The sequence below is a fragment of the Anoplolepis gracilipes genome, chromosome 1 (assembly GCF_047496725.1).
Source record: "Anoplolepis gracilipes chromosome 1, ASM4749672v1, whole genome shotgun sequence".
Taxonomy (NCBI): domain Eukaryota; kingdom Metazoa; phylum Arthropoda; class Insecta; order Hymenoptera; family Formicidae; genus Anoplolepis; species Anoplolepis gracilipes.
Window position 1 is genome coordinate 3,801,312 of NC_132970.1, and position 20,093 is coordinate 3,821,404.

At 34.2% G+C, this 20,093-nt stretch overlaps 1 protein-coding gene across 2 annotated transcripts; it reads left to right on the forward strand.

Moving 5' to 3' along the window:
• The first annotated feature begins 2,111 nt into the window (after positions 1-2,111).
• LOC140663667 (uncharacterized) lies at positions 2,112-20,034 on the forward strand. Of its 2 annotated transcripts, XM_072888019.1 has the most exons (6): positions 2,112-2,388; positions 4,852-5,964; positions 6,318-6,665; positions 13,449-13,462; positions 14,277-14,399; positions 15,472-20,034. In XM_072888019.1, the coding sequence occupies exons 2-6, from the start codon at positions 4,887-4,889 to the stop codon at positions 16,543-16,545; spliced, it is 2,637 nt and encodes an 878-aa protein (XP_072744120.1). In that variant the 5' UTR covers positions 2,112-2,388; positions 4,852-4,886; the 3' UTR covers positions 16,546-20,034. The 2 variants fall into 2 exon arrangements, with proteins under 2 accessions (XP_072744120.1, XP_072744110.1); XM_072888009.1 differs by lacking the exons at positions 2,112-2,388; positions 4,852-5,964; positions 6,318-6,665 and having other exon boundaries at positions 12,916-13,535.
• The last annotated feature ends 59 nt before the right edge of the window (positions 20,035-20,093 follow it).

Sequence of the window (20,093 nt, forward strand, 5' to 3'; positions counted from 1 at the left end):
TTAATTTTTGTAACGTGTTAATTCTTCTTGTTAACGTGCAATTCTTTTTATAAAGAATATTTGATAAAAGACACACATATTGTCGTATTTAAAATTATTTCAAATTTCATACGTTTGTTAATGTAATAGTGCGTGTATATATTGAAATGTGTGCGCGCGTGAATTTGATTCCCTCGTGATATCCTACGGTTAACGGATCGACGAGTAATTAAGACCGAAACCGACTTTTCCCATCCGTGTTTCCGCCTGTGTTCCTTCCCTTTTTCCCTGAACTTTGCGATTTTCTCACGATATTCGAGTGGAAGCGCGTCATGCCTTCATCCCCCGCATGGTAACGTTACCCAATTCGTGTAGGGCTCTTTCCGTGTGTGCGTGTGCGTGGGGTCGACGTGCGTTGCCGAGGGCTACGTGCCGAAATTACACACGCACTCACGCACGCAGAAGCCAACAGCGGATGCATCGTAGAATTTGGGCGTGGTCGCAATTTTCGTGAACATACACTCGCTAGCGCATTTCTCTGGTCTTTTTTTTTCTACTACGGTCCTTCCCCTCGTTTCTTCGCGTGTGTACGTTGCCAAGTGCGTATAGCGTATATGTGTACGTAACTACGATGCTAGATCGGTCGTGCGGGAAGACGAATATGTGGGTGCGGAATATGGTCCCCATGCATCGCCGTGTGTAACATGCACGCACGCACGCACGCACGCACGCACGCATCTGTGTACGTGCGCGTGATATATCCCGCAGGATATTGGCCTAGGAGCCGTGTGATTGGCCGATAGTGCGAGCATATAGGCGAATAGTGACGGCGACGCGAGTGCTGTGCGTGATCCGCGTGCATGCGTGTGATGCGCCGAAATGCTTCACTATCACATACGCGCGTATACGCACAATGGCGTAAGTTTTACAAATTTTCCGAAATTGCATGCGTAATCAAGCGCTCGCGTGAATAATGGATGATTGGCGATAAGCGAAAATCAAATTTCGTAGGAGATGAAAATTGCATTCTACGATTTTTTTAAAAATTGTACACTTTATTCTTTAGGAATGGACTTTACTCAATTGTTCGTTATCCTTATCGAGTAGATATATAAGACGATAAGGATAATTTCTCCGTTATTTTTATATTTGTCTTATATTTGTGCGATACATATATTCGTTATGGTATTCTATATGGTATTCTATACGGTAATTATGTTGATTATAATAAAAATATTGATTAAACTGTTATATATGTATAAATATTTAAATTATTTTTTGCCGCTACAATCTATTATAATAGAACAAATTTGTTTAATATCTTGCGGAGCAAACAAAACTGCATAAATATAAAGTCTAAGAGCTTACGTCTTTCTAAAGAGAACCTTTAGGCATTAAAAGTACATTTTTCGAAGTTTTAGATTAGAACAAAACTTTGTTGTAACATTTCGGGAGTACATCATAAAAAATAAATAAAAATAATATTATCAATTCCTTTTTTTTTTTTAAACATTTGCACTTTAATGTAAAAGTATATTCAAATATTACAAAAACAAATTACTGAAATGGTAATAATTTTTCACGCAGCGTTTCAACGAATTATAGTTTTCTAAATATATATTATGAATTTAATAATTTTTGTATCGTCATAATTTTTATTCTTCAAAGAAGGATATATGAAAAGAAAAACTTGACATTTTCTTTTCAATCTTTTCTGAAAAGCGTATTAACGTCTCAAGTATTGGATGGGTCAGATAATTTATTGTTCGAGTTTTTTTTTTTTTTATTGCCAGAATGATTTCAAGAATCGCTTATCTTGACCGGTGAAAAAATTGATATTCTCCCAGTTTCACGCACACCCACAATCTTATTTTCGATTCTCGTGTATTATCGATCTCTCCCTCGCGATAGGAAATTACATTGAACTTCGTCGTAGGGCCATGATCATGGCCTTTACGAAGGCCTTACGCCATTGCGCCCTGTACGACGCATGGAAAAAGCTCACGGACGTTTCACCACCCCTGTGACCGTCGCTGTGTGACGGGTACCAGCGGGCTGATTCGTGCGTTCGACAGTGTGGGGCGCACTTAGTCGACAGTAGTGCAGTTAGTTCAAGTTAGTCGGCGTTTGGCGTCAGTGGTCGTTGAGCGACAGTCGGGAAGAGAGGTCCTGTTTCGTTGCGAAATAGAATTCCTTCCGAAGGATTTCTTTTAAAGACGCGCGAGTGCCTCTCGTCGGTGCGGGCAACGACGAGGGGTTGGGATAAGTGGTACGTGAAATAAAAGTGCGCATTTTTATTCTTGTTGTTAGTATGTGACTACTTTATTCTTTTGTGGGTGTGCTGTCCCATTCTGTCGTTTATTTTACTTGACAAGTGCGCAAGGAAGAGCTTTCCTTTTAAATACAACTGTAAGATATAGAATTGTAATATCGAGATTTTTTTTCTAAATGTTGAGAAAGTTAAAGAGAGATATATTGAGACAATAGAATCTCAGAGATTGTAAACTTATATTCGACATTTGTTATTATTACAACTAACTACTCAGGTAAGCCAGATATTGAGGTGTTGTGTCTTTTTGATTATCAATATTTAGTTATCTAGAAAAATATTTATTTTCCGATGAAAACTAATATCTGGATAGAATATATTTAATCTTTGTGGCTAGATCAAACTGCAAGCTTATCAGTTTTTATCATCTATTTCTTTTTTTGTCTTTTTGTCTATCTTGTCGTTGTTTGGCGAAGATCGAAGCTCGAGATAGTATAATCTGCAAGGGCAGTCTCGATGTACCAACGTCAAATTAACGATATCGTTAAAAATATATTTCGTGTGCAGCACGTGATGCACACGAGTTTTTATCGATTAGTTTAAATTTTCGATTGGGATGAAAGTAAAAAGTCTCGATGAGAGCGCGATGATTCATCTTCCGCGAGAAATACAAATATCGACTGCTTACTCTTGGCACGATTGCACCCCAACCGTGAATAATTGAACGTTTCATTTTGATTAGCTCGTTAATTTAATGGAGAGCTAATATAAAAAAAATAAAAATGGAAAAGCGAAGAATTTGTTAGAAATGAATCTTAAGAAATTGAATCTGGAGAAAATAATATGCGCAAAGTGAAACTATAGATAAATATTACAATAAATAAATATATAGTAAAATACATAAATAAAAAGGAAAATATAATATATGTGATAAGTTTTTTCTGCATATACGTCATATATATATCATAATGCATTTTTAATAAGCCTGTTTCGTTTAGTGCAACGTTTTACTTGCAAACATTTAATAATAATAATAAATTGTCGTTTTTCTTTAAATTTTTGTATACACCTATGTTTAATAAATTATACTAGTGTATTGAGATATTAAAAGCATATTATACGGAATGTTTTTTAATGAAACATTGCCTTAAACGAGACATTAGACCTACTAAAGATCATGATATTAATCTGCCAGTTGTGTAATCTCATTTTATCTTTGATTAGGTTTATTACAAAACTATAGAAATTTTCAATACGTATTGCATTTTTATCATATTATAAACTCTGAATCTTTCGTATAAACGTTTCGACAGGGATTTTGTTTATTATATACGTGCTATGAATTTACGATCGTGTATTAGGGAACATCCTGTGTACTATTAGCCTTTAAAAGGTCAAAGAAATCTCCCTTGCATCTTAATGAGTCAGTGAGACACCGTTACTCAATTTCATACTCGCTTACAATACGCTTGCACATTGCAATTAAATTTGGGAAAAATCACATACACTTATTAAATATTTCGATAATTATCAATTAGCGTGGAGTTACATTTTTATGGATTACGACGTATATGTTAATAATGTAAATATTGTGCAATTTTTTGACACAGACTTTTTTTCATTTATTTAGTATTTCTATTATCCGAGCATGTTTTTCTATTAATTATTTTAAAACTTTAGGACGTAACATGTAATTCATGTAAATGAGAGTTTAGAAAGCGGCCTACGAGACTAAAATATATACGAATGATTAACCAAAATAAATTAGCGAGGAGTGACAAATGAGAGGAAAAAGAAATAGTTATATCTATCAATAATCACCTGTGGTTTAAATAAATTATCTGTGGTTATATATAAAATTTAAAAATTTATTAATATATTTATATTAATTTTGAATAATGATATACTTATTATAAAAGATGCAAATCTATTTCCATTTATAAATCCTGAAAGTTTATGTATCACATTTTTTAATTTTTTTTTATATAAATAGATACGCTCTATTATATTATATAAAAATTATATATATAATTTATAATATTCTATTATAAACTTTTTTCATAGATAAATGATATAAATAGGTATACGTTAGATCTAAAAAACATAATTGCATTATGTAACTATCTTATAAATTTTTCTCAATTAAATTATATTTCAAAGAAAAAAATTTCTCGATAAATTGTGATTTTTTTTAGTGTAGCAAATTTTTTCACAATTTCTATAATATTAAATCTTTATTCGCTTATTTTTAAAATCAAAATTGTTTTATTTTCAAATACTTATATTTAAAAAATACAATAATTTGACATGGATTGATGTAGCTTTTAATCGAGAAAAAAGAAAATGATGAGATAAATAAGCAGGTATGAAATTTGGCCCTTAACTAATCTATATCTAGTCTGCTATCGTAAAACAAACTTGCGATCAAAGTAAAGATTCCGTGGAATGATAACTTTTCTGGCAGTTTTCCAAGCTATTTTCAATGATTTATGCCATTAGTCTAACAGTCGGAAAAGAGAGTTCGTTCTGTGAATATTTTACGTGCACGTGTTTTGCGTGAACAATAAAAACAATTATAAACGCATACATCTTTTTCGTCGCAGGTTTAGGTGAAAGGGAGATATAAAAAGAAATAATTATGTCGGACGTCACGCCATCCGAAGCATATCACCTCCGCTGGAACAATTATCAATGGAATCTGATCAGCGTGTTCGAGAACCTGCTCCAAACCGAGGCGTTCACCGACGTGACCCTCGTCGTGTACGACGAGGAGAATCACGTGACTCGCGATGAGGAATCATCGCGTATGCGGTTCATCAAGTGCCACAAGATCGTTTTAGCGGCGTGCTCAACCTACTTCCAGAGTCTGTTCATCAATCTGCCAAGTAACTCAGAGCCGCTAATCGTTCTCAACAATATTAAATATACGTATCTAAAGATACTACTGGAGTTCATGTATCGCGGCGAGGTGGACGTACATCGTGAACAGCTGAAACCTTTACTTGAAACCGCGAACACGCTGGCGGTCAAGGGTCTAATGCACGAAAATAAAAAACTGTACTCGGCGTATAACGATTTTCAACAACAGGAAGATACGTTGGAGGCACCGTCGTCGCCACCACCGGCCATCAGCACCAGCACAAATGCCAGTAGCATGGCAGCGCACAGCAGCAGTCACGTGTCACCGCCGCATTCTACCTACGGTAGTCTTTACGCCAAGTCCTTGGGAACGACCTCGGAAATCAATCCAATTCAAAATCCTCTCTTTTGGCCGCTGACCACTCTACCGTTGCATGGAGTTTCCACAAGTCACCAATTATCGCCGCATTCCTCCCCAGTCGTTTCGATTCCCAGTGGTAGTGCCGGAGGAGGTAGTTCCTCTTACGACATCGGCTTCGAGACTTCGCCACTCAAGCGCATGAAGAAGGTGCTACATTCAAGCTTGCTGACGAATCGCGACACCCCGATACTGCGCACCGTGCTCGGCCAGGGCCATGCTGACAGCTCCGTCACCGGTATACCGTTGTTGCAGCCCGACAATCACGAATCGGCACACTTTCGCACTAACAGCAACGACTCTGTAAACGACAACGATAATCGTCGCAACACTGATTTGGGTTATGATGAAATGGCCCACAGCTCTTATACCGATCCTTCTATGGATGAGGATGAGAAGCAGCCATCACCGCAGTCACACACCGGAGATAACAAGTCGAGTACGAAGCTTTTTCAAAATTATACCCTGAAAACAATATATATATATATATATATATACATAATTTTTGGAGCAAATTTATTTATATTGAAAAACAATTTTAATCCATAATGTAATAGCCGTTGTTTTCTATGATCTTTTGTCATTTTTAAAGCAGCTACATAATTTCTTGCGCGTAGAATTGTAAAAAATACTAAAGTCATCTATTGACAAAAATACGACATTACTTTTCTTCCAATTCAATATGTCGTCCGAAATTTGTATAACTTTTGAAAAGAAAGACTAGTTTCTTTTTGAATTTTCAGGAAAGGTTATTAGGTGTGATAAGTATGTTAATTCTCTTGTTCATGTTAGGTAATACGACTCAGGCGAAACCTGAATGGAAACGATACAAACAATACACCCGAGATGACATTCAGGCAGCGATCCAAGCAGTGAGGTCAGGCATGAGCGCTGTAAAGGCTGCACGCCGATACGGTGTACCGTCTCGCACGCTCTATGATAAGGTGAAGAAGCTCGGCATCCCGACGTCGCGGCCGTTCAAGCGTTCAGTGAACGGCGGTAGCACGGCCTGTTTCCCGTACGGCATTGGTGGTAACGTAAACGGCAGAATTTACAGCAATAGCATACTATCTGAAAACGAGAACGAGGCCAGCAACAACATCAACATTGAAAACTTGGCTAGTAGCACGTCGAGCACTAGTGCTACCTACATCAAGCCGGCATCGAAGGATGTGTCGCAGGATCGAGACTCCATGTCCGATTCGATCACACGCTACAGTCCAAGTCCGGTCATATGCTGCGTCAAACAAAAGCAACCACCGCAAAACGTAGACGATGAAGTGGAAGATCTGTCGGTGAGTCGTAAATCCGATGGTCCAGGAACAATGACATCGGAAGCGGTCAAAGACCCTGAACCTCAGGAGAGTGGGTCACAGAATAGTGATTATTGCGATTACAGTTAATTTTTCTCCTTTTCCCCATCTTTATATCCGTATTGCGCTCGATATACGGATTTTAAAAGTAAAACGGGATAGATAAAAGGTAAAAGGGAAGGATCGAAAATCATGCTTCCGTCCGAGGGGCGGCTTGAATATAATTTTTTTTTAGATATATATATATTTTTATTTTTCCTTCTGCAGCAAATATGTAAACGTAGAGGCTCGGCAAATCGCCTCTGATGCGTGTCAGTAATGTTTTCTTAACTTTCTGCCTTGTACAAGACTGAATATACTATACATTGATAGATTCAAGAGACTGAAGCATATATTAACACGTATTTTCGTCGCAAACTTGTTAAAGCCCAATGCTATTACGGTTTAGACAAACTACACAAATTAATTTATCGCGAGACGGGAAGAACGTTTTCAGAAAACTAGTATACTACATATATGTAAATTAGATGTATTTCTTTTATAATTGTCTTGACATACATATACATGTATTTTTATTTTAATCCTAAATAATCTCAGCAATATCGGTCGAAATACTTTTGAATTCTTATAAAGTTTCATAATATTTTTGTCCGTATATTTATTTCTTTTTATTACCGCGAAAAAGCGATTTTTTTGACGTAACATTATCTTGCGCGGGTAGGTATTGTAATACCCCGTAATTTGCATTAAGCTTTTTAAACATTTTTGGGATCAAAGTGAATACGTATATTTACTATCTATTACCATTGTGATTCATTTTGATTTGCGATTTATTAGCATAATATTATAGAACAAGAAAAACTTTACATTATATATAAAGTTTTTAAAAGTGCAAAGGAAAGTAAATAAGTATATGAATACAACAAATTGCAAGAGTCCGAAATTGTCCAGAAAGTTTTTTTTTATGTTTAATTTTTATTATAAAATATTCCATCACTGTCGCGTCGTTCTGTTGAGCATTGATGCGGCAGAAAAACTTTGTACATAACATAGTAATTGTGTAGTCGAAATTTCGTTCGTAAACTTCGTATCATTTTGTTAATAATTGACATATTGCTGTTAATTTGTTAGTAATTGTAAGTACTTGATCGTGTAATCGTTGTATTTCATCGTTAACTAACTATGGCTCTGGGATACAATTGCAATATTGCTCAATGCATATCAACATCAATGATAATACGAACTACCTCTATATAATGTACAATGAATCGCAAGTTTATTAACGTAAGACTGATAAGACGAATCCAAATACAGATAAATTGAAAATTCACACAAATGTTAAAATAAGAGATATATAAACATATATATAGGTATATATACATATATACATATTATATATATATATATATATATATATATATATATATATATATATATATATACATATACATATACATATGAAAAAGAAATATATATTATATAGTATATATATAAGTTATAGAAGCTATATCATGTTATATAAACAAATATGGTTTTTAATTAGCAATTTTACAATTCTGAGGCGAGATGACACCTATGTGTATGTATAATAATATACTAAAATTGGCTTATTTTTTTGCATTATTAAATGATGCGAGAAGAATCTTGCATCTTGATAAATTAATGGAATGTCCTTACAAATTTATTTAGCTGTGCGAAGGATTTTAATAATGCATTTACGGATACTCCATTTTTTTAATTTACTTTTACTATTTGCCTGCCGAAAATAATAACTCAGCGAATAAATAACTGGTGGGTTCGATTCGATTTGAATTTGCGAACTTACTTATTCGTGTTTTTGTGTTCATCGCTATAGTCGTAAACGTGGAAACACGGTTCTTTGCATTCAATTATAACGATTATATTATAGTAGGATCAGTTAATTTACATTTACGAGGTTTCACGCTTCATATAAATAGTACTACTCGATGCTAGAAATATTTCAATTCTATTGATGTATGAAGGTGAATTCCTGGGCACATTGAAATACTCACAATCAGTATCAAGGTAAAATATTGACGAGGCTCTGAAAAAAATGGATTTTTTTGTTTTCATATATTAATATTACAGGATAAAATGTTCCAAAATGTTGAAGAAAAATGTTTTTATTTTAAGTAACAGCTTTTTAAGATGGATATATATTTGTCATAAATGTCTGATTGCTTCTCCTCATTACATGTACAATATTTTTATTTTTAAAATACTTTGGATAACTAACTTTGTTACTTTCCTGACATTTTTCAGATCTCGTAATTTTACAGATATTTTGAAACATACACATATTTGTGAAATATAAGATAGAAAAATGATATGGGAGATATTAGATTAGAAGAAACGCGCCAGAACGTACAAACGCGTTTTATTTGAATTCGAATATGTACCAGGTGTACATAAGAACGAATGGAATGACGTGGGTTTATGTGACATGAAAAATATCAGTTTACCGCCAATATCTTGTCTTCCTAAACGCAAACCAAAGCTGCCTCCATCATTTCTACCTCAGTATATACAAGTCATTCCATATTTATTATATACATATATTACAGTAAAAATTCTTATAAAGCGCAAAAGAAAGATATTTATGGAACACAAAATAGTACATGATAATGCAGTACCTGTCCATTTTGTGATCAAATTTATAATAAAAAGCCAGTATAATATCAAGTATAATCTCAAAAGAAAACTGCCAATTGCTATATATTAATATATTTTATAAGGCAACTTAGCTCTACGCTAGACGCCATTTAAACGCGCACTTTGTAGTCATTGTTATTGACATGTACAATGCGTCTTTTTTTACAAAGTGTACTCTATAAGCACAATAGTACAACAATAGTAAATAAGTACAATAATACAATAATAATAATTAGTTAAACATTAGTAGGCTTTAATCGATCTATCCATTATCTCTCTTATATTGGTGTGGTAATATATGAATATATAAATAAATAAATACATAAACAAATAAATAAATATATATATATAAATATATATAATGTATATATAATATATATATGTGTGTGTATATATATATATATATTTACATACTAATTAGATATTATATCTTTACGTCAAGCAATGTGAAAAAAATAAAAAATATACAGACTGTCCTATTTTAGCGTTTTTTTTTTAATTTACAAAAAATTACGTTAGTCGTTTTTTTAATTTATAGAAAATTATGTGAAACATTTTTCTTTATCAATTTTTTCGTAATATATTCGAATTTTTCCAGAGTTTAATTTCCAAAATATCCATTCATTTATAGACTAAAATGGGACAGTTTGTGCATGAAAAGGAAATCCACATTATCGAAGTTAACTTTAAATTAAATTCAGCTCGATAATGTCCTCCTTAAGATGATTATATATACGTTTAAGAGAGAAACTATATGTTTGAAAATATATATATCGTTCATATGTATGTTTGGATGCGATGCATATTGTTTTTTAATTAGTTTATCAAAATATGTTGTAAAGTATTAAGAGAGAGAGAGAGAGAGAGAGAGAGAGAGAGAGAGAGAGAGAGAGAGAGAGAGAGAGAGAGAGAGAGAGAGAGAGAGAGAGAGAGACAGAGAGACAGAGAAACACGTTTTTATATGACATCTTTATAGTACGGGTTTATATTATAGGATATTTTTTTTAATCTACATATGCGTTCTTCACCGTAATCAACAAGTGTACACAACAAATGTGCAAATGTGCATTTTTAACTTGTGTTACTAATGCATCTGTATGTATACACTTGTATTATGTATTGATAAATTTTTCAATATGTGCCTTTATCTATTAGTTAATTATGACGGGGCCCGCTAAGCATTATTCGTTTATTCCGAAGAGTACTGACCGTTGTTCAGGAAATGGTGGGGAATATTGGTATTCTTTACAGAGGTCTTGTGGGGTGTGGCCCTGGCCTAGCATCCATAGCCAGCTACCAACTGGCGAATGAGATACCAAATGCATTGCTAGCATAGGAGTATATTACTATGTCTAAAAAATAGCATTAGGCAGGCAAGAGGTCTGAATAACTCAGGTAGTGAGAGCAGTTGTTCGGAAAGCAAAAGGTCTCGGGTTCAATTCTCCGTTTCAGCCACTCGCGTCTCACATATTTTTCGAGTCCGCAAAAATGTTCTTTACGAAAATTTTTCTGAAAGATGCGAATCTCTTACACAGAGTATGGCAATTGCTGCCACGGATGGATGATTGCTACAGCGTGTCTGGGTCAGTGCCACTGTCCACTACATACACCCTGTTTTATTACTTGGACTGTACAAAGAGAAATGTCGTGATCTTATATTTACTCAAATAACGCGAATCACGTGTATATTGAGTACATGTTGAGTGTACAAACAGTCCACTCAATGTAAATGCGAATCATGTTATTTTGAGTAAATATATAAGACCACGACACTGATCTTTTAACACAGTTTGTTAATAACTACTCAATAAGCTACTATTACGTTTTTTACATGATACATCATACTCTGTTATTTTAAATATGAACAGATCACAATTAGACCACTCGGTTTTCTATATCTATTTTTCCGTATTAACAGCGGCGTAGCCAGGGGACGGCTATAGGGGCTCGAGCCCCTCCCCCCCAAAGATTTCAAATCTCAGTGACTTTTTTTGAGAAAAGTCTATGAATTCCAGCCATAGAAATATTTTTAGCCCCTCCCCCCAAAACCTAAGTCTGGTTACGCCACTGCGTATTAATGTAAATAGTCATAAGTAAATGATGCTGCCTTATACCGATTATTAGTGATGTATTATTTGTAAGACTGATTTTTACTACGTTGAAGACTACGCACACATGCACAGACAAATAATACGCGCACCTATATATATATATATATATATATATATATATATATATATATATGCGCGTATATTTATACATACTTATACGTATATAAGTATATATATATATATATATATATATAATATATATGTATTATATGTACGTATACATATGTTTACACTTTCTGCCACACAAAATATATGTTATCAATAATATTGTGCAAGCTTGTTATGAAATAAACTATGTAATCTTATATAACGTTGTTTTCATTGATCAACTCCGTTGATTAAGTTTACCTTGATTAGGATATGCATGGTGTCGAGTTTGATGACATCGCAATACCTCGCAATACTGATCGTTTCATGTACGTGTTTGTATGCATGTGTGTACACGTGCTCGTGTGTATGCGTATGCAACGGATGGATTACGGAAGTTTGAGCTGCAATCCCTTTAGCTGCAATATATAATTATAATACGATAATCCTTATACAGGATATATATAATTTTGATTACTTTAGAATTGATGATATATAATTTGATTATTTTATAATCAATTATCTTATATAATTAATAGTAAAAAAGTGAGAAAAGAGTTTAAGACGATTTAACAATAATTAACTTTCTGTGACATCTTTTTCTTGTGGAGAGAGATGCACGAAATGTATATATGTTTGTATTTTTCTCACTCTATATATTAAAAAAGATTTAATATAAAAAAAAGACAAAAAGGAAGCGAGTTTTTCACATAATGAAAGAAAAAAAATTTTTTCGAGCACAAAAGATGTAAATATATATCGTTATAAAATTATTAGATAATAATAGTGTCTTATAAGAGTCTATAGAAATCTATAGTAATAGTGTTTAGGAAATTAAGTAAAGAATGTTTATAAAATAAATGAGAACACATACACGATTGAACAAATTTTACAAAATCAAGTGAAAGTTTTTATTACACCTTTTTTAATCGTATCCGGTGATGTGAGGTCTAAATGAAGAGAGCCACTCACGTGGCAGTCACGCATATTATTTTAGGTTTTCGACACTGATTCTTAGTTCACGGTAATGAAATGGAGAACGACGAGAGAAGATAGATAGATAGATAGAGAGAAAGAGAGAGAGGGAGAGACATACAGTTACGTTTCGCTAATAAGCCTCATTCCTCGATACGCGCGCGGAGAGAATAATTATGGGCTTGCGCAGTACGCGTCTTCGGACGGCTGCTTGGCCAGGAGGAGGGTGATGGAGAAGGGAAAGAAGGGGTGGATTGCGAGAGGCTGACTCCGAGGGGTGATAAAGCCCCGAGCCCAGCCGGCGAACACGGCCGCGCGGACCCCGAATTTCCGCTCCGTCCGTTCGTCGTCGACGTCGATTCGTGCAGTTTCCGCATTCTCGCGTTCCTCTCGCGCGCCATAAGAGAAATAAGGGGAGTCGAGCGAGTTGAATCCTCGCAAAGTGCGTCGTCCACGCAATAACCAGGTCCGCACGCAACGTGCGTCACGCGTGCGTGCGCGCGGGAGGGAGGTGCGTGTCTCCTCTTGAAAGAGAAAGAGAGAGAGAGAGAGAGAGAAGCACACCGGGGGCAAAAAACCAGCAGCGGTTTCGATAGTGTACTGTACGTGTTGACGACACTCTCCCCGTCGGTTGGTGGCCTCGTTTTACCTCTAGAGGGATACATACATATATATATATATATATATATATATATATATATGTATATATTGTAATATATATTTATATATATATATATATATATATATACATATATACACGTCAGCCACATCGCTTCGCGTGACATTCTCACCCCGGATATGCCGAGGCATGCGCCGTAAAAATCCCGGGATTGATGTATCGCAGGGCGCAGGTACGCAGCATCATGCAGCGGTTATGCACATCTCGCGCGCGTGCATTTGCATGCGTTTCGCGCGCGCGATTTAGGGGCTGTCGCCGTACGCGCCTATCATACGGCCACCCGGTAGGCCTCGCTGCTTCGGAATCTTGATTAAACCGAACTGTTTAATTAATAACGAGTGAAATCAGAATTTGGAGTGAACCACATTTGATCGCTCTGAGAGCGATTAAATCCAATTTGCTAAGAAGATATGTTTGACTGAAAATCGGTTTTGAATCTGATTTTGATATAAATAATATAAAGTATTTACATTGCATACATGTTATTTTGATTGCTCGCTAAAACAGTCGACCATGCGCTCAACATTACGTTTTAATAACTTTTTATTGAAGAACTATACATTTCTCCAACTTGAAATTTGCAGATGTTCTTTATGAGTTATATTTTAATTTAATAATTTTTATTTTGATTTTAAAGATGACATATTTTCCGAAAAAATTGTAATGAAATGTCAATTTTATTTTTAATCTATAAAATATTTTGATTAAAATAATAATAGTATTAAAAAGAGCAGGCGAAAAGCTATTGATTTACTTTAATAATATATTTTTCTAGTTTTGCATGTTTAAACAATGACGAGTTAGTAAGGGAGTTGTATGCGAAAAATATATGTTCCCATATATATGTTAAAATGTTTGTAGTGCACAAACAAATATGTGGGTCACATATTATTTAAATTATATAATTTTTTAGATTTGCATTTATTACCTGCTATGCATAGCAGCAGTGGACTTGACGTTTACCTCCGATTCGGAGATTACCACGACGAAAAGTCGAGATTGTCCACCAGAATGTATTTGCCTCTCTCGGAAACAGGTAATAAAATCAAAAGAAATTTGTTGTAGTTTAAGCCTATATGCATAAATATTTTTTTATACGTACAAAGTGTTTCTATAACATACAGATCAGTAAGTTGCCTATCTGACGATCAACAGGGTCATGCTTCATCAACCTCGCATAATCAAAAATTAATAAAATCGGAAGATCGATCATATAATTTTTTCTTTGTAAAAAGTGAAAAAATTACGTAATTGATATCTTAAATGCAAATCCGGTAGGGAATGAGGAAACTGAAATCGGCTTTTAACATACAGTATAATTGTAATATTTAATAATATAAATAAAATAACATAGATAACACAATTAAAATATATAATAACACAATTAAAATATAATAAGACAGATAAAATAAGAAATAAAATGTTTTTTGTTTAAATTTATTATATTTTATTTCTTATTTTATCTGTGTTATTATATTTTAATTGTGTTATCTACACGGAGAAAACTTTATATTAAAAATTACTATGGTATGTAGTAACTGTGGACTATTAAGAACATTTCAAGTTAAAATGCTGTGTAAAACTGTAAAAATTGACGTAATTTATGTAAAAATTACATTTATTACATCAATTTTTACAGTTTTATATAGCATTTTAACTTGGAATGTTCTTAATGGTCCACAGTTATTACATACCATAGTTATTTTTAATGTAAACTTTTCTATGTGTATGTTATTTTATTCATATTATTAAATATTACAATTATATACTGTATGTTAAAAGCCGATTTCAGTTTTCTCATTCATTACCGGATTTACATTTAAGGTATCAATCATGTAATTTTTTCACTTTTCACAAAGAAAAAATTACGTAATCGATCCCCTGATTTTATTAATTTTCGATTATGGGAGGTCGGTAAAACATGCCCCTGCCGAGCGTCAGATAGGCAACCCAACTTACTGCTCTGTATGTTGCGGAAGCACCCTGTACAAACGTTTCATGAGAGAAATAAAATATTAATGTTCTCTCTATAATATTTTACGAACAACAAACAGCTGCATATAATAATATCGATGTTATTTAATATCTTTATGCACGCACACGAACAGGTACTCTGCAATACAGGCGGTCTCGAGGATATACCGACACAGGAACTGCCGGACACGGTGGAGGAGCTGTCACTGACGAAAAACGATTTCCCGGTAATAAAAGGCGACGCGTTCGCCGGTCTTCGTTTATTGCGTAAGCTCATATTAGACGGCAATAATATCTCGACTATACGGCCGTTCGCGTTTCGCGGTCTGAATCGGTTACGGGAGCTGTCGATCCAGCATACTCCGTTACCTTGCATCGAGAAGTTTTCATTCGCCGCGTTGCAAAATGTCTCGGTCCTGCTGCTGGCCAACAACAAGATCCGCTATGTCGAGGGCTACTCGTTCGCCGGCGCGTCCAATGTGAATCTAATCCTCCTAAGTAACAATCCACTACTGACCATCCGCAGCCACGCGTTTGCCGGCCTCACAAATGTCAACAATCTCATCTTCCCATCCGGCATCCGTTTAATCGAGGAAAATGCCTTCGACGGCCTTCAGTACGTCGGTCAGCTCAAGCTTAGTTACATGGATCTGTCCGGGCTGCAGGCCAACACTTTCTACGGTTTGTCGCACGTGCATGCGATTTACATTCAGGAGAGCGACCTGGGCGTCGTGCAGAGGGATGCGTTTGCCGGCCTCGCCTACGTGAGCTACCTCAACATACTCAACAACAAGGTGGATTTGATCCAGCGTATGCATCTACGCTACGAAAACTACATCGAGATGCTACGCTTTCACGGTAATCACGTGCTGGAGGCGCCGCGCCACGCCAGAGACGTCATCCTCGAGGTGAACACGATCAGCGCGATCGACAATCACTTCCCATGCGACTGCCAGGCGCACAACGTTCTGGAGAGCGACTTCGCCCGCGGCGACAGCGTCGGGTTTCAGCGTCGAAACTATTGCATCTCGCCGTTCGAGTACAACGGTAAGCCAATGAACGTCGTCGACTTCGAGCTTGTCGCCCGATGCCACGACAACGTTATTCAGGACAACCTAGGCTCGGGCGTTGTCGGGCTGTCATGCCTACGTGTATCAGCGTTTACATTACTGATTGCCTTTTTTTTTTCCATGAATCTCTTACGATGAGCGTCGCTCTTCTTCAACGGTCTTCTCGTATACTTTACTCTGAAGGGGGTTCTACAATGCGTTGCTAATGCTCCGGTTGTTAATTGCTAAAAACGATAACTCTAGTTACAAAATGCTGTTTTCGGTAAAAAGTTCAAAGTTAGGCAACTTTTTTTTAACAACCGCAACTACTTGTTTTAACTGAAAATAGCATTTTGTAACTAAAGTTGCCATTCTTAGCAACTGGTAACTGGACATTGGCAACGCATTGTAGAACCCCCTTTGCTTAAAGGGTTTTAGGCTGCTCGCTTTCAACACTCATGCGCTGAAAGTCATATCTTTCTTCGACGTATAATGAGCAAAAAAGAGGATGATGCTTTTAGCGCGTGAACGTCTAACTAAAGCGAACACAGCCTTATTGTTAGATGCTCAGAATGATGATAAGGGAACGGCCAGATTTTTATGCGCGCGCTTATTGGCTTTGCTAAGAAATTCTTTATGCCTTTGTTCCCGTGCAGTAAAAGTCTTCGTGTACCCCGATAAAGAAAGCAAAAGAAGTAAAAAGGTATCTCGTATAAATTATGTTGAATGTATCATTATCGCTGTAGATTATTATACCTATCTTCTATCGACCTAATACGACTTCGAAAGGTTCTACTATGTATATTGCATTAGAATGGAAAAGAAATAGTCTTGCAACTCGGTAAGATCAATCTGTGAAAGACAAAGCTAAGCGAATTTTAATTAGATTTATATAAAATTATAGTCGATGGATAAAATTTAATCCTACAGTATGTCGAACTATGAATTTATAATTTATCAAAATAACGAATTAAAGTCTATACACAGTTAATTTTTTAAGTTTTTATATAAATTAATTTTTCTTATATTAAACAGAGAAATGATCTCATCTATAGTATATACAAAGAATTTCTATTATCTTTTAACTTATCGATGTCGTTTAAAAAATTCTTTTAAATTTTAGGAAAAAAATTGAGAATGAAAAATATACATATTAGCTTTTGCTTTTATTTTGGAAGGAATCAATATTTGTATCCCGATAATAAAAAATAATCAAGTACAGTAAATCAAAGTTTTTCACAGATTAACAGGATATGATGATTTTTTATTAATCGAAAAATGTATCGCTATGACAAAGATATGAATGCGAAAAAAAAGATTAATAATAAATGAAGCTAACTATATTCTCGCAACATCTATTCTTTTTATCGTTCTCGATAATATCGATATAAATATGCATATCTACAACAGTTCATTTACACGAAAAGCAACTGCCATGGAGATACATATCCTTTTGCACATATGAAAGTGAATATAAACGTGATCTCACATATCGTTTATATTATAATCATTGTTGGAAAAATATTTCTTTACTCTCGTTATTTCGATATAATAAATTTAGGAAGATTAACAAATATAATTCTGTTATACATTTATCTATTACAATCAAAGTATGTGCGTTGTGTATTATTATTATTATTATTAATTAATAGAATTTTATACTATTATAAATTGTTATGTATACATACATGCTGCGTTTAGCTGTATATAATACGATGAGTTACTTTGTCTGTTATAAGTCACTATTTTATAAAGTAGTGCAGTTTTGATGCTAAATGCGATCTCTCATCTACGGCTGTATCTCGAATGCTATCTTTTTATGAAATATATTTAACACTAAGAAAAAAAGCATTTGATTAGGCGTTCAATGTTTAACGATAACACAGACCTATGTATACGTTAGCAGCTCGTTTCCGATCAATCGAAATGATTGTTAATTCGCGTGAATTCACGATCGTCGATAGCGGATACATATAACTTATTATGAGATAATATAATATAATATATCGTGCGAGCTTTAACTGGCCGATATACTGGACCAGCATTACCGCATCCACTTGATTGAAGCTTAGTTGAAACTTCGACTTTTGGATGAACACGTAATAAACGGCGTTATTTGGGGCATAGAAACGGAAATAAAGATGAAAAAACACTTTTAGATCCGATAAGAAAAGAAAGAAGAGTCTTTTTCTGACTACTCAATTCTTTTTTTACAATCATTAGGCGTAATTATTTCATATTTACTATTAGTATAATGTAAAGTTTTGCATTGTAAAACATTTTTTTATGTTAAAATGTAATATTAACGAGCTAGGTAATATTTTGAAAATACATAATATATCGTAGAGGCCTATTACAAATCTTACTTCCGGGTGCAGGAATCCGAGCTATGTCCCTGTACGTTCACAACTGCTATCCCGATTCTACTAATAGACAATGGAATTATTTAAATAATTCGGAAATGATGAAAGTATCTAGCGATTAAGTATATATATTTAATTGCGTCTAAGTCTTTAGAGAACGCTCAACATACTAGCATTTCTACAAAAAAATATACGATTTAAAAGGAATTTGTCCATAGATTTATCGTGCAAAGTCTGTTATTTATCTATAATTATAATGAGATATTAATTTTAAAAAGAGCAACGTCTTTAAAATTTTCCATAAAAATAATGGTATATCTGAATTTTTATTTAACAATTTAATTTTTAAATTTAACCAGTGCAACCAATGTGTTTGTCAAGTCTTTTAATTCGTGTATTATATTTGTAGGAATACAACTAATTTAGAACCGAAAATGGATAACAATGTATTATGCTCAACACTTTAGACTACTTTATACTATCTTATGGGTTTGTTTTTAATGCCTGTATACGCTTAAAATATCGATCATAATCTCAAAGTGAAAGATCTTCAATTAATATAATCGTATATTCCATATTTGGAATATTCCGGTAAAATTGCTTTGTCACTCTTATCGGCGTTATCTTAGAAAAAAAAACTTACTTGCGAAAAAAAATTTGCTTCCATCAAAGTCATTAAAATTATTAATTAGAACAAAACATCTAAATAATCACAAATTTTTAAATAATCAGGATATACGAAACACTTTCAAGTTAGTATGAATATTTGATACTATGAACAGTTGTATACACAATTTGTATTAAAAGAAAAAAAGAAAACGTTCATGTGCCAACGTTATGTATTTACTTCAAGTAAATACTTGATGTAGAAGAGGAAGATATATACATATATATATATATAAGGTACTAAATAGGAAATCTCTCAAACGATATATCGTACAGAATGTTTTGTTCTTGTAATCAAGTTTATGAAAAAAGTACTGCTTCATAGATAAAAATACATTGGCGTCCAAAGGTTATATATATATATATATATATCATGGACTGAATCAGAGTTGAAGTAATGCTATGCTTATAATTAAAAAAAAATTATATAAAGCGTGTTTCGCTGCCATTCATAATGGAAGATTTGCTTGGCCTTCGGTCAGCATAATAACCGAGGACCAACTTAGCTTATATTTTTTACCAATGTTTAAAATAGCATTTAATAGATACGATTATATTGTAATCTTTCATTGTAGTTAGCATGTCCTGTCATATAATAAATGGAATGAAATATTAACATACAGCCTATTACGATTTTCATAAATTTTAGAAATATTTTTTATTAATTTGGCTTTTAGC

What these genes read in the sequence shown, in the direction of transcription:
- LOC140663667 (XM_072888019.1), top strand. Translation starts at nt 4,887, where the DNA reads ATGTCGGACGTCACGCCATCCGAAGCATATCACCTCCGCTGGAACAAT. An exon ending in CACCGGAGATAACAAGTCGA is followed by an intron (nt 5,965 to 6,317) that starts GTACGAAGCTTT and finishes TGTTCATGTTAG; the next exon opens with GTAATACGACTCAGGCGAAA. An exon ending in TTTGCCTCTCTCGGAAACAG is followed by an intron (nt 14,400 to 15,471) that starts GTAATAAAATCA and finishes GCACACGAACAG; the next exon opens with GTACTCTGCAATACAGGCGG.